The 21,279-nt window shown below is 39.8% G+C and overlaps 2 protein-coding genes across 5 annotated transcripts in view; one reads left to right on the top strand and one right to left on the bottom strand.

Annotated features, from left to right (window-relative positions):
- Positions 1 to 17,631, bottom strand: part of SELENOF (selenoprotein F) — a 49,625-nt gene extending 31,994 nt beyond the window's left edge. Inside the window, exons 1-2 of one of the 2 annotated variants that reach the window (XM_014345904.4) lie at positions 17,273 to 17,631; positions 6,531 to 6,698 (exon numbers count right to left, since the gene is read on the bottom strand). In XM_014345904.4, coding sequence (XP_014201390.1) covers positions 6,531 to 6,698; positions 17,273 to 17,356 — 252 coding nt within the window. In that variant the 5' untranslated portion in view covers positions 17,357 to 17,631. The remainder of the gene's footprint in view (positions 1 to 6,530; positions 6,699 to 17,272) is intronic. The other variant, XM_008969682.5, reaches the window with a different exon arrangement.
- Positions 17,632 to 17,855: 224 nt separating this feature from the next.
- The window catches only part of HS2ST1 (heparan sulfate 2-O-sulfotransferase 1), a 199,260-nt gene continuing 195,836 nt past the window's right edge, over positions 17,856 to 21,279 (top strand). For 2 of the 3 annotated variants that reach the window (XM_003805308.5, XM_008969691.5), the window contains exon 1: positions 17,856 to 18,406. In XM_003805308.5, coding sequence (XP_003805356.1) covers positions 18,283 to 18,406 — 124 coding nt within the window. In that variant the 5' untranslated portion in view covers positions 17,856 to 18,282. The other variant, XM_055116498.2, reaches the window with a different exon arrangement.

Here is a 21,279-nt window from a genome sequence, read left to right as displayed (position 1 = left end):
CACCACTACATTCCAGCTTGGGTGACAGAGGGAAACCCTATCTCTAAAACAACAACAACAACAACAACAACAACAAACAAACAAAAAACCAAAGAAAATTAAGCTCCACTTTAACATTGGTCTTGAGACATTTTTTATTAGCACCTTTTTTCCTCCAAATGCAATCTTTCATACATTTTCAAGTGATCAAAACGGCACACATTTATAAAGTGGAAAATTTGTAGTATTTTCCTTTTTAAAATGTGTCAGTTGAAAGAACTTAAAAATTTGAAAGTAGGATTGTGTTTGACATAATTTATTTCTGTATTATGTTTCATACAAGTAGTTATAAATAGTAAAAATTTTCATACTAATTCTGGAAGAATATATTTCCTCTTGATTCGACTAATCCAGGAACTTGAAAGTGGAATAACAGAAAATATTCCTCCAAATTTTATCACTGGCAAATCTGATAGTTTATATTTCATATCTATTTTCTTTTACCCTACTTTGTCAATAGCAATTATTATCATGCTATTCTGAGTTCTCCAAATTTTCTGTTCTTTCTGGCTTTTATCATCAGCAAACCAGATTACTACTACTACTATTACTGCTGCTGCTGTCATCGCCACCTGCAGCAAGTATTTACCTACTACTTGTTATATGCTAGACACAATTTTAAGCAGTGTATGCATATTAACTTATTTAATCCTCATAATCACTCTATGAGACAGGAACTATAATTATCCCCAATTTATAGTTATAAAAACAGACACACAGTAATCAGGTAATTTGTCCAAGAACACTCGCTGAGTAGCAGAGAATATCTGAATCTAGGCAGTCTGGTTCTATAGTCTATCTTAACCATTAGTCTAAATTTCTTTGTTTTTAATCAAAACTGAACAATAAATTAGGCTGAAATAATTTGTTTATTATTTCACACAGATAAGTAATTCAGCTAAGTGAATTCTTATCTCCAGAGGTGCTCTGGTTTGGTACCAGCTTGACCTTCAGAATAGTAGTTCAGAAATAAGGCAAGTGTAAATGCAAAAGACTAAAAATGCTAAAACCAATTATATCAAAATATTTTGAAGGAGGAAGAAAGAAACTACAAGGACCTTGGGAAACCAAGATCTAAAAAAGAAAAGGTACTAACTAAAGAAATAGTTAGTATTTCTGGATATAGGCCAGGCACGGTGGCTCACGCCTGTAATCCCAGCACTTTGGGAGGCCGAGGGGAGTGGAACACCTGAGGTCAGTAGTTTGAGACCAGCCTGTCCAACATGGTGAAACCCCGTCTCTACTAAAAATACAAAAACTAGCCGGGTGTATTGGCAGGTGCCTGGAATCCCAGCTGCTTGCGAGGCTGAGGCAGGAGAATTGCTTGAACCTGCAGGAGAACTGCTTGAACCTGGGAGGTTGCAGTGAGCTGAGATCCTGCCATTGCACTGCAGCCTGGGCAACAAGAGCAAAACTTTGTCTCAAAACAAAGAGGGGGGAGGGGGAGGGGCGGATATAGTTAGGGAAAAAAAAGTTCTAAAATAACATCTGAAAGCAGCTGAAATCATTATTAAGAACCTTGATTAAGGAAATAATGAAAAAAAGCATCCAGCAGCCATAAGCAAGTTCAAGTGCACAGAATTTGCAAGATTATAAAAAGATGAGAAAAATAACCCACTTATTTAACCCACTAAAATACTACACTTAATCTTATACATCTTAGAAAATAGTGAATAGTTCAAAAATTCTAACAAAAAAATATTTATATGTATCCCAAGAAAATCCCAGGAAACAATTTTAATCTGATGGTCATGTACACTTTGAAAAAATACCTATTAAGGTGAGTGGTCAAATTGGAATCACTAAAAAGTTGTGCTAAATAATTAACATTATCTCTTTTTAGATAGATTTGGGATGCTTATGGCATCCTTGTAAGTAAAATGTAGAAATGGGAGATCTATATTTGTAGTTAGATAATTATAACCAAAGAGTGTTACCAATGGCTAACTGCCAACATGGAGACAAGTTTCCTTATTCTTTCAGTTTTTAAAAATATATTTCAGGATATAAGTGAAATATATGAAAAAGATATTTATCAAGTAGCTATAAAGTTATGTATATTTTCAACATAGCTTTTAAAAAAATCACCTTTTCCAACTTGTTCTTAGTAAAAACAGCCTTATTCAAGGGCAAGAACTTATGAAATACTGTGTGCTAAAGGCTGGAGATTCATAAACATTTAAAAAAAAAATCAAAGAGCAGGCCGGGCACGGTGGCTCACGCCTGTAATTCTAGCACTTTGGGAGGCCGAGTTGGGTGGATCACCTGAGGTCAGGAGTTTGAGACCAGCCTGGCCAACATGATGAAACCCTGTCTCTACTAAAAATACAAAAAATTAGCTGGGCGTGGTGGCTGGTGGGAGGCTGAGGCAGGAGAATCTCTTGAACCCAGAGGGTGGAGGTTGCAGTGAGCCGAGATGGCACCATTGCACTCCAGCCTGGGCAACAAGAGTGAAACTCCGTCTTGGTGGTGGGGTGGAAAAAAATCCAACAGCATTATTTCTTGGGAGAGAAAGAAAAGCAAAACAATAGATATAATATAGTATAAATCAAAGTATCCCTAAGTGCTTTGGGAATACAAAAGTGTAGCTAACATAACCTGGGAGTGATACTGGTGGTGTGTAAGGTTGGGGAGAAGTCTAAGAAGATGGGAAGCTGAGCTAAATCTTCTAAATCATCTAAAGTAGAAGTGGTTTACTCTAGTAATTGAGGAATAAAGATATAAAATATCTAGGGGACTGCTTACCTAGTACCTAGCTCTGCTCTTTACCTGAGAACTGCTTCATCTGTCTGCTTTCCAATACACCATTCTACACAGCTACTATGCAGCTAACAGGTTCTTGCATTATTCCACAACCCTAGCTAATAAGTGGTTAGTGATCCAACTAGGACAAACAACCATCCTTGTCAAAAATTTCAAAAAAATTTTTTGAAAGCCAGTCAGTAGTGAGACAAAGAATATGCAAAAGCAAAAAAGAGGCTGCAAGAGCCTGTCAGTCTCCGATTTTTAGCTGCTCCTTCCTCCCAGGTTGCTGCTCAACTGTGGAGTCCATGAGTCAAAAGATTAACTACTTTCCTTAAACCAGCTAAAATGGTTGGACAAGGAAGTTCATATACAAGATCAATGGGAAGAGTTATACTCAACTGGACTGGGTATCTTTACCCTTCTAAAGATTCAATATATAAAGCTGAAGTCACTTATATTCCTTAGTAAATACTAACTGTACAAAAACAGTACTAAAATTTAAGTACGTTTTGTTTCATTAGTTTACATTTTCTTCAAGCTACAAATTAGTTATGATTTTTACAATAAGTCAACATCCTTACCAATAATGTCTGTAAATTATACCCGGGTTGTGAGCAAAGCCATTTAAAACAGTAGTAAAATAACTGATCAAAAATCTCATTCTAGCTTGTATTTGAGACGCTGAGTAGGTCTTTTATGATCAAAACTGGAAGGGAGGGAGACCAAATAAAAATAGTGGAATATCAATCAGCAGAATGACAAGGGGTTTCAAAGACATTTTCTGCTTTTTTGGGAATAATTTCTAACAAAAATTTTATGCTTCCGGCTACCAAAGGCTAAATTCAGTTTGTTGAAAAAGTGACCATTACTAAAAATGAGTCTCATCCTTAGATAGACCTATATAAAGCATCCAACTAATTAAGACCCAAAAATGAATGTCCTGGTAACATTTTTTTATTATGTACAAATAGCTAAAGCATTCTACATAAACTCTGACTTTCTCCTCTTCTTTTTTTTTGAGACAGAATCTTGCTCTGTCGCCCAGGTTGGAGTGCAGTGGTGCGATCTCGGCTCACAGCAACCTCTGCTTCACGGGTTCAAGCGATTCTCCTGCCTCAGCCTCCCAAGTAGCTGGGACTACAGGTGTGTGCCACCACACCCAGCTAATTTTTTGTATTTTTAGTAGAGATGGGGTTTCACCATATTAGCCAGGATGGTCTCAATCTCCTGACCTCGTGATCTGCCCGCCTTGGCCTCCCAAAGTGCTGGGATTACAGGGGTGAGCCACCATACCCGAGCTGACTTTTTAAAGAATTTATACTCACGATGATTCCACACACACAGAGCTATGTTTAAATATATGTATCTTTTTTGAGACAGGGTCTCTCTCTGCTGCTCAGGCTGGAGTGCAGTGGCATGATCTCAGCTCACTGCAACCTCTGCCTCCCAGGCTCAAGCTATCCCTCCACCTCAGGCTCCTGAGTAGCTGGTAATATAGGTGTAAACCACCACACTTGGCTAATTTTTGTATTTTTTGTAGAGACGGGGTTTCACCACGTTGCCCAGACTTAAATATTTTTAATGTAAGGCACTAGTCTACATATTAGACTTTTACTTTTATTGACAACTAAATTAAACTGTGATTTTAAATTAAGCCTTAAGCCAGAGTTGAGTGACACAGAAAAGTATATTATATATATTGTGTTATCCATGATCATGTACCAAAAATCCAGAGAACAATATTGCATAGATTAAATCTAGCACTATTTCTATACTTGCATGTGGTTTGCATCTAAATGGGAGGATTGCCCAACATACCATACTTTTATATTTCCAGTAATATTTTTTAAGTGTTTTTTGCTATGTTTTGGTTTCACTAGTCTTACTAAAAAAAAAAAAAAAAAAATTCACCAGTTTTGTGCAAAGAGTGCTAGTCAATGCTAATAAAAAGTACATCTTAGAGATTAGGGGCTAGGAGCAAAGTTAAAAACACTGGATTCAGTGTAAAAGATGCATTAAGACAGGCTTACTTGTACTTAGATACGATAATCACTCCAGCTTGTAATTAGCTGGGCATATATTAATTGGCAGATCTACTTTTACTGCTGAGCTGCAACTGCTGAAATGTGTCAAGATACAACATATAGCTCCATTAATAATGAAAACTGAATAGGAATATAATTAATTTTAGAAGTTTGTGGTGCAAGTTTGGTTCTACTAAAACTATACCAAAAAACTGGGGTATTATGAAGAACTACTAAGAAAAGGCAGTAAGTAAAAATAGCTTTTACATGCATTTGGTTTACAGTTTTGGCAGATCTGTTGTCAAATAGCAGACCTCTCAATTTACCCTAATCACAAGGGGGTGTGTGTGGTAAACACTGTTTATTATAAAATGCCCCTTGTTCTTCAGTCCTTCTGAGTTTGGTGTTTCAGTGAAAAAGGATGTTGGTTGAGTAGTAGTACAGCCCATAGAACAGCTTAAAGATAAGAAGAGGATGGCTCATACAGATTTATTCAGCAATTTGTCCCATGTGAATACCTCAGCAAAAAGAACAGAGGGGCAGCAAAAGGTCTACTAAACTAGTTAAGTTGTATGTCTTAAATCTATTTAAAATCAAGTTTTAAAAACTTGTTTAGATTTTATTTACATGCAAGAAAAAGAATAACTTACATGTAAAGAAATCTTCTAAACATTAAAATGTTTTACTGGTATATGTGAACCAGTAAAGTGAAAAACATGTAAGGCTTTGCAAGCCATTTTTGAGATACTTGGAATTTCAGGTTCAGATACAGAGAAATCAAGGGTTAAATTTTGGCTGAATACTAACATTTCAAAGCTTGCCTGCTTGTTTTTCTTTTAGAACTCCGAAAATGTACTTACTGTTAAAAACAAACCTTTACTACCAATAATAATAACACATCATTATGCCTGAAAGCTTTACAAACCATAATACTTCAAACAGAATTCAGCATGTACAAGTCAAAGACAGTACTGGAAGGAAACAACAGAAATATGCTAACATTTTTTTCTCACCACAAACACAGGTATCTTACTAATTTAGTTTTAACTGGATAACTCAAATGATCTTTCCAGTCTACTTTATAATTTAAATAGATCTAAGAGTTTTGATGAAAATATTTAAAAGACGAGCAAGTTCACTATTAATCTGTTTGAACAGCAGGTTTTAAAACATAGTAGGTTTACCTGGAGAGACTGAACTACCTATCCTTGGCTCTGTTTTCAGATGTTAAAGGTGAGGTTAGGTGTCTCAAATTACTAGCAATAGGTGTGTAAACTAACAGTCCATATTCTTTTAAACCAGATTTCATGTTACAATTTATTGTAGACAATTAAGTGCCAGGTATTATGTGCTTTACTTTCATTTCAAGTTTCATCCAACACTGGGTTCTTACTATAAATGAACAAAAGCACCTATTATTTTTTGGCTTCATTTGGCCAGAAGTTAGGAAGACTGGAGAACTATAGGATCAAAGCATGTTATAGGGATTCTACTTCCCCTTTGCTTGACAATCATGGTGGAATGGGATCCTGGTATGCAACCATACTTCTCCTTCATATTTGCTTTGATTGAACTAATAGGCCAGACAAGAAATCAGTTGAGTTTTACTAAAAAATGTAAAAGCTTAGAGGCTTTTTTACACTTAAATTGATTAAGCAACTTACATTTTTACCTTATCTCAACTAAACCATCCAACGGAAGGAATATACTAGAAAACAGTACCTTTTTGGTTTCAAATTGTGCTTCCTCCTGACAGCATCCTCTGCAATCAGGATCCAGCTGAAGCAGGTTGAACTGTCCGAGAAGATCACAAGAGCTGCAGAGCAAGTTGCTAGAAAAGCCTAACTCTCTGCATGCCTCCGATGAAAACTCTGCCCCAAAAGCAGACACCTGAAAATAAAAAATGGGAAATAAAACACAATTCCATATTTATATTACAAAGCTTTCCAAAAAGAGAACACGGGGTTGTCAAAAACTAACACATTGAAGACAAGTTACTGAAATGTTTCATTTGGAGATAAATTCTTTTAAATTTTAATTTAATTTTATTTTTTTTTGAGACGGAGTCTTGCTGTCGCCAGGCTGGAGGGCAGTGGTGCAATCTCGGCTCACTGCAACCTCTGCCACCTGGGTTCAAGTGATTCTCCTGCCTCAGCCTCCCTAGTAGCTGGGATTACAGGCGCACGCCACCACGCCCAGCTAATTTTTGTATTTTTAATAGAGACGGGGGCCATGATGGTCTTGATCTCCTGACCTCGTGATCCGCCCACCTTGGCTTCCCAAAGTGTTGGGATTACAGGCATGAGCCACCTCGCCCAGCAATAAATTCTTTTTTAAACTCTGTAACCTTATGTAATAGTCTGGTTTCTCCCACCTCCCCTACAAGCTTTTTTTCTTAAACATCCATCATCTTTCAGCTTAGCTAAAATATGGATTAACAAGAAAAGACATATCATTGTTCATGATGTTTATCACATAAATATTTTCTTAAAGATTTGTTTTAAAAAGGAATTTTCTTATAAGAAAAAATAATTTTTGTTTCATTTTAAGAACTCAACATCTGTTCATATGGGTCTATGGAGTAAGATTAACTGTAGGGTTTATCTACAGTCACATCCAGCAGAAGAAGGACGGGAAAGGGGATGGTGCAGACAAGAGCACGCCAGAATTCAAACTTTTGGTTTTAGGTAATAGTGCCACCACTTACAAGATTCGTGACCCTGGGCAAACTATCCTCCCTAAGCTTTAATTTCCTCACTCATAAATTAAGGGGCAATACTTCCTACATAAAACAGATTGCTATGGTTACTTTACATAAATCGTTACATTTAATCAGAGATGATTTAATCAATCAGAATGGCTGACAAAAGCAGGCTTTCAACAATATTCCCTTCCCTCATCCATTCTTTTTTACCTATCAGTGAATGTGGTATACCTCCATTTGTCTAAGGCCAATCCCTCTACTTCCTCTTTGGATTCTATCTTAACAGATACTTCATTTCATCAATACTTCAACCTTTAGCTATATTTAAGCCCTATGGTCCTAACTGCTCTTCCCACATTCTGTCATTTCTGAATTGTTACTATAACTTGGTTTCTATTATCTTTATTTTTTCCTAACATCCCAAACTCATTAATATAGCCTGGTTTCTGCTCCTACTACTCCACAAAATTTGCCCAAAATTACCAAATGCAAAGGCATTCAAAACTGTTCTGCTTCAACTACCCCGTCCAAAGGCCTGTCCTCCTTTACTTTTCTCTTCTATGCATCTCTTAAATGCTATTGTTTCCCACAGTTCTGTTTTTGGTTCTCTCTTAGCTTTACATGCCTTCTATTTATTACTGCATATTTATCCATGGCTTCAGATATGCATTTATTGAAAACTCTCAAGTATTTTTCTTGAATGTCAGGCTTCCAAAGCCAACAGTCCACTCAATATCACATTTAGGTGTTGAATATGCATTGCAAGTTCAAAATCTGCAACAGTGAAACTTATATTTTTCTTAAATCTATTCTTCCTAAGGTATTCAGTATCTTAGTAAAATGGCATCATTTCTCTGACAAGCTAGTTGCCCAGATCAGTCATCCTACTGACCCACACTCCATATTCTTCACCATTCTCACAACCAATTAATATATTTTCATAATTCTCTTAAAAAGCTCTCAAGTCTTTTCCTGCCTCAGTGGCTTAAATGCTCACTGCCAAGGCTACTTCTCACTACTTCCTCAATTCCTCCTGCTATAAGGAATTCCTATAGTACCTTGAAGTATAAAAGCCCTACTCAAACACACTTTTGCTCACAGTCTCCCCTATATTTAAGGTTCTGTTTCCACTTCTTCACCTTGTAACATCCTACTTATTTTCAAGAATCTAATCAGTATTAGTCTTTTAGGAAGCTTTCACTGACCAAAAAAATCAGATCTCAATCTTTAGCCAGAGTACTTTTCTTCTCCGAGAAAGTTGTGCACAGTTGTAAAACAGTACCGTTTGTGACACTGTACTATGTAAATCTGACTCCTCAACAATACTATGAACTCTTCTGAAGGCAAGCATTAAGTTGTTTCTCTGTCTTTCCCTCACTTGTGACAGTTTTCATATATCTGTTGGATAAATAAATTGGACAAAGCCATAGCTTCAGGTAGGGGAAATTTCAGATTAACTGCAACTGACTGATCTTCTAGACTAAGGGTATGCAAACTTTATGTGAAGGGCCAGATAATTTTGTTAGGCTTTTGTGGCCATATGGTTTCTGTACAACTATTTAACTCAGCTATGGCAGTGCAAAAACTAGTCACAGATAACACATGAATGAATGAGTGTGTCTGTGTTCCAATGAAACTTTGCTTCATTTTGTTACTTATGTTAATTTGTTCTACAAAAACCGGGTTGACTGAATTTGGCCTACCAGCTGCAGTGTGTCAATCCTTTTCTAAACTCACCAGGTAGATTAATATCCAGTGGCATTTCCCAATGAAAAGAAAATTTAAGTACTTGTTGGCATATTCACCCAAAATGCTGATTTGATATTTTATACATCTTTAATCCTATCTCTGTAATAATGTCATATGTATAATTTTTCAAAACAGATGAGACATCCCAGCCTAGTGGGAGGGAACTGTGACTTTACTGGTTAATTTGTGTGTTTGATCTCTCTAGTTTAACTATAAAACACTTGCTACCATCCTAGTACTTTGGGTAATTTCTCCATCAGTAAAGTGATCTGCCTCATTTATTTCACAGGATAATCTGAAAATCAAATATAACAATGAGCAGATTGTGTTTTCCAAAAACAAGACAATCAATATGTATCAAAGGCTGCATCAATGTGTACATATCATTTCACATGTTCTTACAATGTTAGTCCTCCACTGAGAAGTGGGGTCTATGTTCCCTCCCCTTGAATCTGGGCACGGGCCATGACTGTTCTGAACAACAGAGTTTAAAGGAAGTTATGTGATTCTGAGGGTAGGTCGTAAAAGAGCAAACAGCCTCTGCCTGGCTAGTATTCTTTCTTTCTAGGAACATCAACTTTGGAACTTAGCCAACCTGCTGTAAAGAAGTCTATACAAGAGAGACAACATGGAAGGGCCCATGTAGAGAGCAACTGAAAACTCCAGCTGACAACCAGTATCAGCTACTAGACATGTGAGTAAACCACCTTCAGATTTCAGGCCCTAGTGTTTCAACTGAGGTCTGAGACATCATAGAACAGACAAGCCATCCCTGCTGTGCCCTGTCAGAATTGCTAACTCACAAGATTTGAAAGCAAAATAACCAATTGTTTTATGTCACTAAATTTTAGGGTAATTCTGTTTTGCAGCCATAGTTACTGAAAGAGGCAATAAGAATGAAATCACTTTGGAAACTGTGAACTCCTTAACAAACGTATAAAACTGTTACCAAAACCTTTTAAACAACAAAATAAGAACCTCAAATGAATAATCATGCAATTATACTATTTGGTTTTATTCTGGCATTTATGGAGCACCTACTGACAGGTAGCATGACTATGCAAAACATCATGTATTTCAAAGTCTTAACACACATCTAGATTCAAATGCCATCACAGAGCAACCTTATTTCTAAACAGGGAGTATTATCATTTATCTCGTGGAGTTTTGAGGATTAAAGAAGCAAGTGCACAGAAAGCATCTAGCATCCCGCCCAGTACACAGTAGGTACTGAATACATGTTGGTATTAGGCTCACCTTCCACTGTGAAAGCACACTTAAAAATCACAAAACACTATATAAATGTTTTTATCACTATACTAGACATGGGATAAAAGATAAGTATAGGGGAGATACAAGGTATCGAGTTTCTTAGGTAAACTACTTTTTTCTGGCTGTTCTATCACTGGTTTTGCAGACTTAAGGCTTTGAATTTAAGGACATCAGAAAGTATTTTTAAGTACCTGACAGATAAATGCTAATATATGAGAGTTTGATATTATTCCTGCCATCCTTTTATTGCCAAAAGTAACTGATTGGCATTTAAATTTGCACATTAAGATCAAATATTAAATTTTAGATTAATTAGCCACACTTGTAAGAAAGACAAAGATTCTAAGGACAGGGTTCCTGGCTAGGATAACCATTTAGCTTTCTCTATTTCAAAGCAAAATTGACAAATTAAGAGGTTCAGCTGGATGCGGTGGCTCACGTCTATAATCTCAGCGCTTTGGTAGGCCAAGGTGGGTGGATCACCTAAGGTCAGGAGTTTGAGTCCAGCCTGGCCAACATGGTGAAACCCCGTCTCTACTAATAATACAAAAAAATTAGCCGGGGTGGTGGTGCACACCTGTAATCTGAGTTACTCAGGAGGCTGAGGCAGGAGAATCGCTTGAACCCGGGAGGCGGAGATTGCAGTAAGCTGAGATTGCACCATTGCACTCCAGCCTGGGCGGTAAGTGTGAATCGCCATCTCAAAAAAAAAAAAAAAAGGCTCTATTCCCTCCTTCTCCATGCATTACTCACTGTTTTATTTTTCCAGTATTAATGAGTTCCTTCTAGATGAGAGTTGGCAGCAGAGAAACTGGGTTAACTGTACTATACCATTACCTTAAAAATCTGATCTAGCTATATATTTTGTTACACTTACACCTATATATTCGTTGTCTCTTCACTGGTCTTTATAACTTTCAGGAAACTCAGAGGTTTCTCATGTAATTCTGAGCAAACTCCAAATCTGAGACAAAAGCAAATAGATGGGATTACAGAATGAACTCCATGAAAATGAATACCAGAAACATGGCCATTACAGCAAGCTCTTATAAACCAGCAGATAGTTTGTTAAGTACTTTACATTATTATTCCATCTAATCTTAACCATCTTGTGAAAAAGGTATTGTTATCACCATTTTATAAAGAAAGAAACAGGTTTAGGATAGTTAAGGTAATTTGTCTAAGACCACACAGGAAACAAGAGATGACAGCAACAAGATTCTAATTCTGGCCTGCTCTCTATGCCCCTAACCACTGTTACTGACTACCATATTTCACAGAACCCATGATACACCATTATCATATGTACCACTAATAACAAAAGCACTAACAATTTTAACTGTGTGATCCGTAAGGCCCAGTGAGATATTAACCTGTGAAGAAATGGAGTGGGGGGCATCTCAGAAAGAATGATACACAATTATCATTCTATACTGCTTTTTAGTGTAGTGCCTTTTTGAATGAGAAAACATGACACATGATCTGAATGAAGGATTGAATATCATCACTTAGTTCTGGGGAGCGTTAATAAACAGCTCCCTAAGACTGTACTAAAATATCACTTTTCTATTGCTTATTTAAGCATACTCAATGTATTTTCAGATTAAATCACTTGATATCCAGTTGTTACCTCACTGAAATATTGACAAATATGCAGTTATTAACTTGAAATTAAAGCTATTCAGAGGAGTAGACAGTGATAAAAACTCAACTTGTCAAGTATAAGAAACTCAGAGGTATCAATTAACAAAACACGAGTGCAGTCCCAATGACAGTTTTATCCATAGCAGTATCTCAATCTCAAAGTGTCAAGAAATTGTTCCCTCATCCCCCTTTAATTCCTATGGAAGTTTCCAAAGATTTCACTACTGCCAACTACTTATGCCACCTGATCTTTTTTTCCCCTTGGGCTAACTGTGACATGCAGTTTCCAACTTCTTACTGCTTTTTCAACAATTATCTATACTCCTTTTCATTTTCAAGGTTTTTCTTGCTTTCTTTTCTTAAAAGCACTAGTTACTACAGAAGAGACATGAATAAACCTTAGGGAAGTTATAACAGTTCAATAAGGGTGAATTGTCCAGTACTCTCTCTTTTCTGAGTCATTTTTGTATTTTTGAGAGTGGCTGGGCTTCCTCACTGCTCTACACAAATTGCAAATATCCTGATGACTTTGATGGCATGGAGCAACAACACAAATGAACTGGGGCCATTTACGCTTCAGAGGGATTTAAATGTACAAATACATATGAGACACAACGAAGGGAATATAAAATAAAAATGGTCCCTGTATTCTCTTTGGCTACATTCTAATTGGCACGGGGACGGGAGGAGTGGAGGGATACTAACATACACACACACAGAGCTATGATTTGGTTAAGACCATGTGGATTTGTGTAATACAGTATAAAGTATGATGATACAAGGCCGGGGTGGTGGCTCAAGCCTGTAATCCCAGCACCTTGGGAGGCTGACGCGGGTGGATCACAGGGTCAGGAGTTCGAGACCAGCCTGGCCAACATGGTGAAACCCCGTCTCCACTAAAGATACAAAAAATTAGCTGGGCATGGGGGCGCGTGCCTGTAATCATAGCTACTTGGGAGGCTGATGCAGGAGAGTCGCTTGAACCCGAGAGGCGGAGATTGCACCACCGCACTTCATCCCGGGTGACAGTGCGAGACTTCGTCTCAAAAAAAAAAAAAAGTATGATGATACAATACGCAAGGGAGAAATTACATCTAACTTTGCAAGTCTGGAAGTGGAATGTGAGTTAAGCTTTGCATTCTATTGAAACATCTTAGTTCAGGGAGAAAGAGATAAAGAAACAAAGGCCAAGAGTAAATTAATTTGCCTTAGTCAGTTATTAGAAGTTAAAACTAAAAAATACATTTCGTTAAAGTAGTGTACTTCCCACTAAATTATACGTCATGAGTATGAATTCAATAGGCAGAGTTTGAGAGAAAAAGGCTGTGTATGATGGCTGTCTTTGGGAATATTTGGCGGAATGGTGTGGCTGTGGCTGATAACCCAGTAGTTTTATTTGATGGTAAGTTAGGATGTTCCATCCTGTGGGGGTCACATTCACAAAAAAATGGGTAAGTTGATTCCTGCCTCAAAAGGTTTCAGTCTGGCTGGGTGCGGTGGCTCACGCCTGTAATCCCAGCACTTTGGGAGGCTGAGGCAGGCAGATCATGAGGTCAAGAGATCAAGACCATCCTGGCCAACATGGTGAAACCCCGTCTCTACTAAAAATACAAAAATTAGCTGGGCGTGGTGGCGTGCACCTGTAATCCCAGCTACTTGGGAGGCTGAGGCAGGAGACTGGCTTGATCCCGGGAGGCAGAGGTTGCAGTAAGCCGAGATCATGCCACCGCACTCCAGCCTGGCAACAGAGCAAGACTCCATCTCAAAAAAAAAAAAAAAAAAAAAAAAGGTTTCAGTCTAACATGTACTTACCAGGTAGAGTTGCACAGCTACCACAAATTTTTGAATCATATCTAAGGCAGAGTCCAAGCACGTGTATTTTTTAACCTCTCCTCCTCCCAACAATTTTCATCTACACACCTCCAGTTGGGATCACTGATAATAGAGCTCTATGAAGGTAACTGAAGCTGATTTTAATAGTTTCCAAACAGATTTCATACTTTCAGGTTTTCAGGCCTTTGCTTGTGGATTCTCTAATTCATTCATCAAACATTTCACTTATACATCAAGTACAGTACTACTCTGTATATGTGTCACTAGAGATAAAACAGTCAACAGGAAAGACAGGGTACTTCCCTTTGGGAGTGGGTAGGAGAATGCCAAAGAACAAGAAATTATTAAAGAAAACTATGGAACGTATCTCAGAGAACAAATATTGATCACCACTGGAGCACATAGAAAGACTCTTAATCCAAACTTGAGGTATAGCGAAGCTTTGTTGGAGGAAGTGATTTCTCTGCTAAGAACAGAAAGAGAGTAAGTAGAAGACAGCCATTTTTGTTGTAGGGTAGGAGAAAGGGAGGAAAGGATGAGAAGCTGGGAAGCAGCTTCTAGGTAATGAAAACACCATGCTCAAAGGTCTGGTGAGGGAGAATACAGTATGTGAAATAAGCTAAACAAGTGATGCCAATTCTCCACTTGTACCTTTCTGCTCTCCTAATAGAAGTAAATGTTGGGGAATAAGCCTGGATAGACAAACAAGTGCCTCCTTAAGGAACATTGAGGAAGACAGACTTCACCTTAAAAACAATAAGCAGCCACTGAAGAGTTTTAATCATGACAGATTAAAATTTCAGGCAGATCACTTGATGCACTGTAGAGACTGGAAATGAAATAATGAGATGGGAGACTAGTTAAGGAAGCTGTTGTAATTCTAGGCAAAGATAGTAGCCTGAATATAAGTACTAACTGTGGAAACAAAATTATTAAGTGGACTGGCTTAGAGATTTTTAAGGCTTTAACGACTAATTGAATTCAGACAGTGAAAGGAAAGAGAATTTAAAATGACTATTTTTTTTTTTTTTGAGACAGAGTCCTGCTCTGTTACCCAGACTGGAGTGCAATGGTGCAATCTCAGCTCAGTGCAACCTCCACCTCCTGGGTTCAAGTGATTCTCCTGCCTCAGCCTCCCGAGTAGGCATGCGCCACCACGCCCAGCTAATTTTTATATTTTTACTAGAGACGGGGTTTCACCGTGTTGGCCAGACTAGTCTTGAACTCCTGACCTCAGGTGATTTGCCCACCTCGGCCTCCCAAAGTGCACTGGAATGAGCCACCAGAACTGGCCAAAAATGACTAATTTTTGGCTTGGGCAATTGGGAAGCTGACAAAGGCAAAGCCAACCATTTAGATTCTGAATACAGCCAGGGATAATTCAAACGGTGAGCCAAGACGGTGTTATTTCTGAGGAGAGAGATGTTTATGGCCTGAGTGATTAACAATAAGTGGATGGATTTGAGATATTTAGGAATTAAAATCAGTAAGTTTCAGCAATTCCCTGGATATGAGATATGTAAGGAAAGGAGTCAAATATGACATCCAAATTTCTGGTTTGGATTCTGTGCACAGTCACTGTGGTACGCTGTTTAATTAATTCCTATCATTATTACATATGGAATTAGTTAATTCCATAAATACCTCCTATCCTGGTATGCACACTTTGCAAAGTGACTCTGTCATTCCTCCCATGTAGAGATGAAATCTATTTCTCCATCCCTGAAATGTGAACTAGTCTTGTGACTTGCTTTGAGAAATATGTGATGGAAGTAATATATGTGATTTCCAAGGCAAGGCTTTAGAAGGCATTGTAGCTTTTGCTCTTTTGGAGTGCTGCCCTGAGAGTGCCATGAAAAGAAGTTGGTCTAGCCGACTGGAGGATGAGAGGTCACACGGAACAGAACCAAGTCCTCGAGCTGACAGCACCAACTATAAACAGTGGTAATCCTGGAACCTTTCGGTTTAGCTGACCTACTAGGTCAACAAAAAGCATAAATGAGGCCAGGGGAAAACCAACATAGGTGGAGTAGTTCTACTCCACTGACCCAGAATTATGAGAAATCATTGCTGTTTTAAGCTACTAGGTTTTAGGGCGGTTACACAGCTATAGACAACCGACAGTCAAAGACAGAGGGAGATCAAAAAAAGACAACCTGAAATGTTATCTCGAATGACCTAAAGATGTGCAAAAACCCTTAAACAGTAGAAAGTTTAGGGAGAGGTGATCCGGTAATTCCTAGCACCAAATGCCTGAATAACAAGATAATTGGAATGTTAATTACAGAAGTTAAGAATCCACCTTTTGGTTAAAGTAGCCAAAGCAAACAGCCAGGATGCTTTCAAGCTCTTTGAGAAAGTTAAGTACAGGTGTTCATAGAGGACTCCGGTGTAGTCCCTAACACCCTCAACCTTGGATAAGTAAATTAAACCAGGTCTCCTTATTAGAGACTACCCGAAGAATTAAGCTAGGATAAAAAAACGTAAAAGCTTTCAGCACTGTGCCTAAAATTTTACTATTCACACAGCAGAACATGGATATGAGAAGAAATAAGTTAAAAGTACACTTTTCCCATTCAAAGGTCACCCAACTATTCTGCCAATAGAGCAAAATGAAATAAAAAACGCTGCCTTATTTTAAAGAAGACAACGAACATCATTTAAAAAACTAACTTCAAAAATGAATTATACTTTGGTATAGATAGCTCCTTTTACTCCAACAACATTGTTTAAAAGCACAAATCGCACTCAAGCGCAGCCAGCCGTATATGAATAGCAGAGGAGAACGGAAGTTAAGAGACTAACAGAAGTAGTGAAAATGAAAGAGCACGCGCGCGAGAGAGGTAAACAGAAACTGTTCGCCTGGACCAACGACTTGAAGACTTGCCTCTAAGAGTTGGAAGTCTCGTCATGAGTCTCTTGCATTTCTGTCCATTTAAAAACAACCTCCACTTCTTGCCAAGCTTTATTATTCCCCCCTCCCACCTGGTGTGGTTTACAGATTGTTTTTGGCAAGAGCCGTATAAGAGAAGCTAAGTACCCAAGACAATCTGAAGTCAAGAGAAAACTGCTGCTAGAAACCCAAGGCGGGGAAGGAGAAGGATCAACCGAGAAATTAAGCCACGTTGCATTCTGGCCGCAGCAGTCATTAAGGAAGCGCAGTCCTCCCCACCCTTTTCAACCAGGACCGAATGTTGCGTCTTCCTCAGCTGCAATCTCTCCTACTCTCCCTGTGGCAGCTGCGAAGGTGATCTACACTCACCGCTTGAAGCACAGTCGCCAACAACAACCGTAGCCCAAACGCCGGCACCAGACACCCACTTGGCCCAGCCGCCATCGCTACCATTTTCCGCAGGTTTCTGGCTGCCTAGAAGGACCCCTAAGCTAGGGGCGTCCACTCCAGAGCCTGATCCAAAACAGAACGCTAACGGTCGTTGCCCTTACATCTCTCATTTGGAAGTGACAGGTATTAAATAATGGCATATGAAAGCTTAAAAGTCATCAAATACAATCACTGGGTGCTTTCGATTACCCAAATCAGGCACTTTCCTAAACTCCCCACTTCTTTACTTCTGCGGTCTCCTTTCTTTCATTCACGACACTTCGTCAAGCAGCCAAGAAGCCACGCCTTCGCCAGTTTTAGCCCCGCCTTCTTCTCCAAGTTTACCCAATTGAATGTCGTCTTGATTGAGCTCTGTGGCAGAGGAAACCAACCGTAAACCGAACCAAGAGCGAAGCGCAGGGGCTCTTCCGTCCAATAAGCGGACCCGAACGGGAGGAGGGGGCGGGGCTTCTGGTTGCCGAGCAGCGTACGCGGATGCGTGCGCGTGGTGGCGGAGGGGGATGGGCGGGGGCGGGGATGAGGGCGGCGCAGCCGCAGCTCTGGTGGAGGGGCGCGCGGCCGCGAGCAAAGGAGGGAGGGAAGGAAGGAAGAGAGGGAGGCGGGCAAGCAGGCGGGCGCGGGGGTCGGGGACTGAGGCAGTAGAGGGAGGCGAGAGCCCGGCAGCCGCTTCGCGCTGTTTGCTGCGCGGGCTTTTGGAGGGGGCGGCCGTTGAGTCGGCTGAGGAGAAGGGGACACCAGCGGCGTTGGTGACAGCGCCTGGGGGAGGGGGACTGGAGAGGCGAGAAGGGGGGTCGCTGCGGTGGTTCTCTCGCTGTCGCGCTCTCTTTGCCTCGCTCCCGGCTCGGCGGGCTCCTCCCGGCGTCTCTCTCGCCTCCGGGGCCCCGCTCCCCGCCCCCCGCGGTATGTCTTGATCCCGAGCAGCGGGTTTCATGGGGCTCCTCAGGATTATGATGCCGCCCAAGTTGCAGCTGCTGGCGGTGGTGGCCTTCGCGGTGGCGATGCTCTTCTTGGAAAACCAGATCCAGAAACTGGAGGAGTCCCGCTCGAAGCTAGGTGAGGAACTGAACTGCCCCGGGCTGAGTGCTGTGGAAGGGGCCGAGGAGGCGCTGCCGCCGGAGCAAGTGGGCGTTCATCTAACCTGGGGTCTGGCTCGGGGGCTGAAAGCGGTTTCAAAGGGAACCGGGAACGAGGGGCAGCGAGAGCAAGAGCTCTAAGAATGGGTTGAATTAAGCTTGAGCGGCGTGCTGGGCTCGTGAGGTCACGGGGCAGAGGTTGCAAGGTTGGGCTTCCCTAGCCAAAGGGTAGCCCCGAAGTAGGCATTCCGCGGAGAGAGAGCGAGAGAGAAGACCGAACTCAGTGGGGAGCGTGTGTTGCTGGTCTCCGGAGACAGAAGCGCTTAGCATCGCGTGTTCTCTTGGAAGTCGTACAGGAAGCCCTGGCAATGTCAGACGAGGGGTATTCTAATTTGAGCTATGGGCATCTGGATACGAATTCTTTTGGGAGCTCATGAAGGGATAGGTGCGCAGAAATGGAAGGAGATGCTGGGATGACGGAGAGCAACATGTGAACACTGTAGCGAGTTGCACTCTTGTGCTCCGGGCAGCAAGGGACCTTGTAATTGCCAGCTGAGGGAGGCTGGCCGGGTAGTGCAGGAACGCGAGTGAAAAGCTTCATCGGACTACGGAAATGAGGGTCCGGAGATTTAAATTCTTTAGTGGCGCTAAACTGATGAATTGGGGCTTGAGAATAGGGATGCCTATGTATGTTGCCTCGGGGCAGTGTTGATGTGAATTTCGAAGAGGAGGGAACGCTGAAGGGGAATTATGTAGTGAAGTTTGTGTTTGTTAAAGGAAAAGTAGGATTATGCGGAAAGCTAACCATATGGTTAAATACCTTAAAGGGTTAACAGGTGCTTTCATGGGTGAGGGGGTCTAAAGTACAAAAAGTTGGTGTGAAGTTGTGAAAGACAGGCCAGAAAAAAGCACAGATAATAGGTACTTTCGGATTAATAGGGCACTTTGGCATTTGGAAGAGCTCAGCATGGAGAGCGAGAGTTAAAAGAATGACAGTGATAAATTTTGATTTAAAAATGTACATGGCACTTAAAAATCAGCTCAAGAGGATGTAATTTGAATATGGAAAAGTAATGTGAAGTGTTTTTTGCATACTCTCACCTCAAAATCATTTTAAATACCTTTTGAGAAGCCAGCAAAAACAAAAACAAAAAACCCTCAGCAGTGTAATTTAGACTAAGAAATAGATGTTACTGTGAGTGGATGATTAATTTTTAGGAAAAATGTACCAGAAAATAATTGTAATATTATGTATAGTAGCTATTTTGGTACAAGGCTTTGCAAAAGCCTTGACATTTTAAAGAGCCTTGAAAGAAAAACCATCAAGTAAATCTGAGTGAAGTGCAACTAAAGTTGGAGGAAAACTAGAGATACTTCCAGTCCTCAATTCTAGAGTAAAATTTGAAGAGATACTCAGTTTATTTACGAATTCTTTTATTAATATATATCTTGTGTGGTGGGAAAAAATGTCCACTTTAAATATTGAAGGTTATCCAGTATGGTTTTTCTTTTCTTTTGGATCCATTTAGCGACATTCAGGGTCATATTCTGGCGTTATTAATGATCCAGCTCTACAGAAAAAAAGACTCCTCTTGAAGTGGAAAGTTATATTAAAATTAAAATTTGTGCTTATTTTTTGTTTTGTTACTATTTGGAATTCTCTGGAGTTGATTTCTTAGACACGTTACAGTGGGTTAGAATGACTTAAGTTTTTGATTTTCCTCCTTTCCTAACATTTCCCCATATACTTGAAAATTGCTTCCATAGACACAATCTGAATGATTTTTAAAAGAAAGTTATCTGAAGATGTATAATGCCACAGTTAAAATATAAAGTGCTTTCTTGTGATACAAGAAAGAAAATTTCATAAAAAGTAGTAAATATGCATCAAAATCCTCCTGGGACTGTAGATGGGTATATCTGGGACTACAGGTGGGTGTTACCATGCCTAGCAGAGGAAACCATATTTTGACAACCAGATTCTGTACTAGGCACTTTTCATCGTAGATACTCGTGTTTAAAGTAAGAACACCATTTAAAGCCATTTTTGACCAGACACGGTGGCTCACGCCTGTAATCCCAGCACTTTGGGAGGCCGAGGCCGGCGGATCATTTGAGGTCAGGAGTTCGAGACCAGCCTCGCCAACATGGTGAAACCCTATCTCTACTAAAAATACAAAAATTAGTCGGGCGGGGTGGCGGGCGCCTGTAATCCCACCTACTCAGGAGGCTAAGGCATGAGAACCGCTTGAACCTGGGAGGCAGAGATTGCAGTGAGCCAAGATCACACCACTGCGCTCCAGCCTGGGCAATAGAGTGAGACTCAGTCTCAAAAAAAAAAAAAAACCAAAAAACAACAGAAAGCCATTTTTGCAGATGCAGGAACAGGCTTAGAGAGGTTATATAACTTGCCCAAGACTACATCGCATTTAAGTGGCAGAGCCAGGATTGCAACCCAGGTATGTATGATTCCAAATCAAGTGCTCCTTTAATTATGTCCGGCTGCTTAAGACTTTATATTGACATTACGCTGAGATTTAGGTATTTGAATAGAGTTTTAAAATTGTAATATCAGTGTTTAATTGCATTTATTGCTAAGAATGAATATCATTCAGAGAAAATTGAATTTCTGATACAAAGGAATTGGTTTAATGTAACGTCTGCCCCTTGTTTATATTCATGTAATGAACATAATTATGTTACCCAATGAAACAACTGAATTAGATAGCTTATTTTTACTATAGGAAAGAAAAATCTAGCTGTTTTCCATACGTGCAAAATCACAATGTTAAGAAAGCATTTTTATTTTGGCATAAAAAACCTATTAAACATTTTGTCCTTAAAAGTAGTTAT

This window comes from Pan paniscus, chromosome 1 (assembly GCF_029289425.2).
Source record: "Pan paniscus chromosome 1, NHGRI_mPanPan1-v2.0_pri, whole genome shotgun sequence".
NCBI classification, from domain to species: domain Eukaryota; kingdom Metazoa; phylum Chordata; class Mammalia; order Primates; family Hominidae; genus Pan; species Pan paniscus.
The sequence above is the reverse complement of the archived record's forward strand: the minus strand, read 5'-3'. Positions and strand labels throughout refer to the sequence as shown.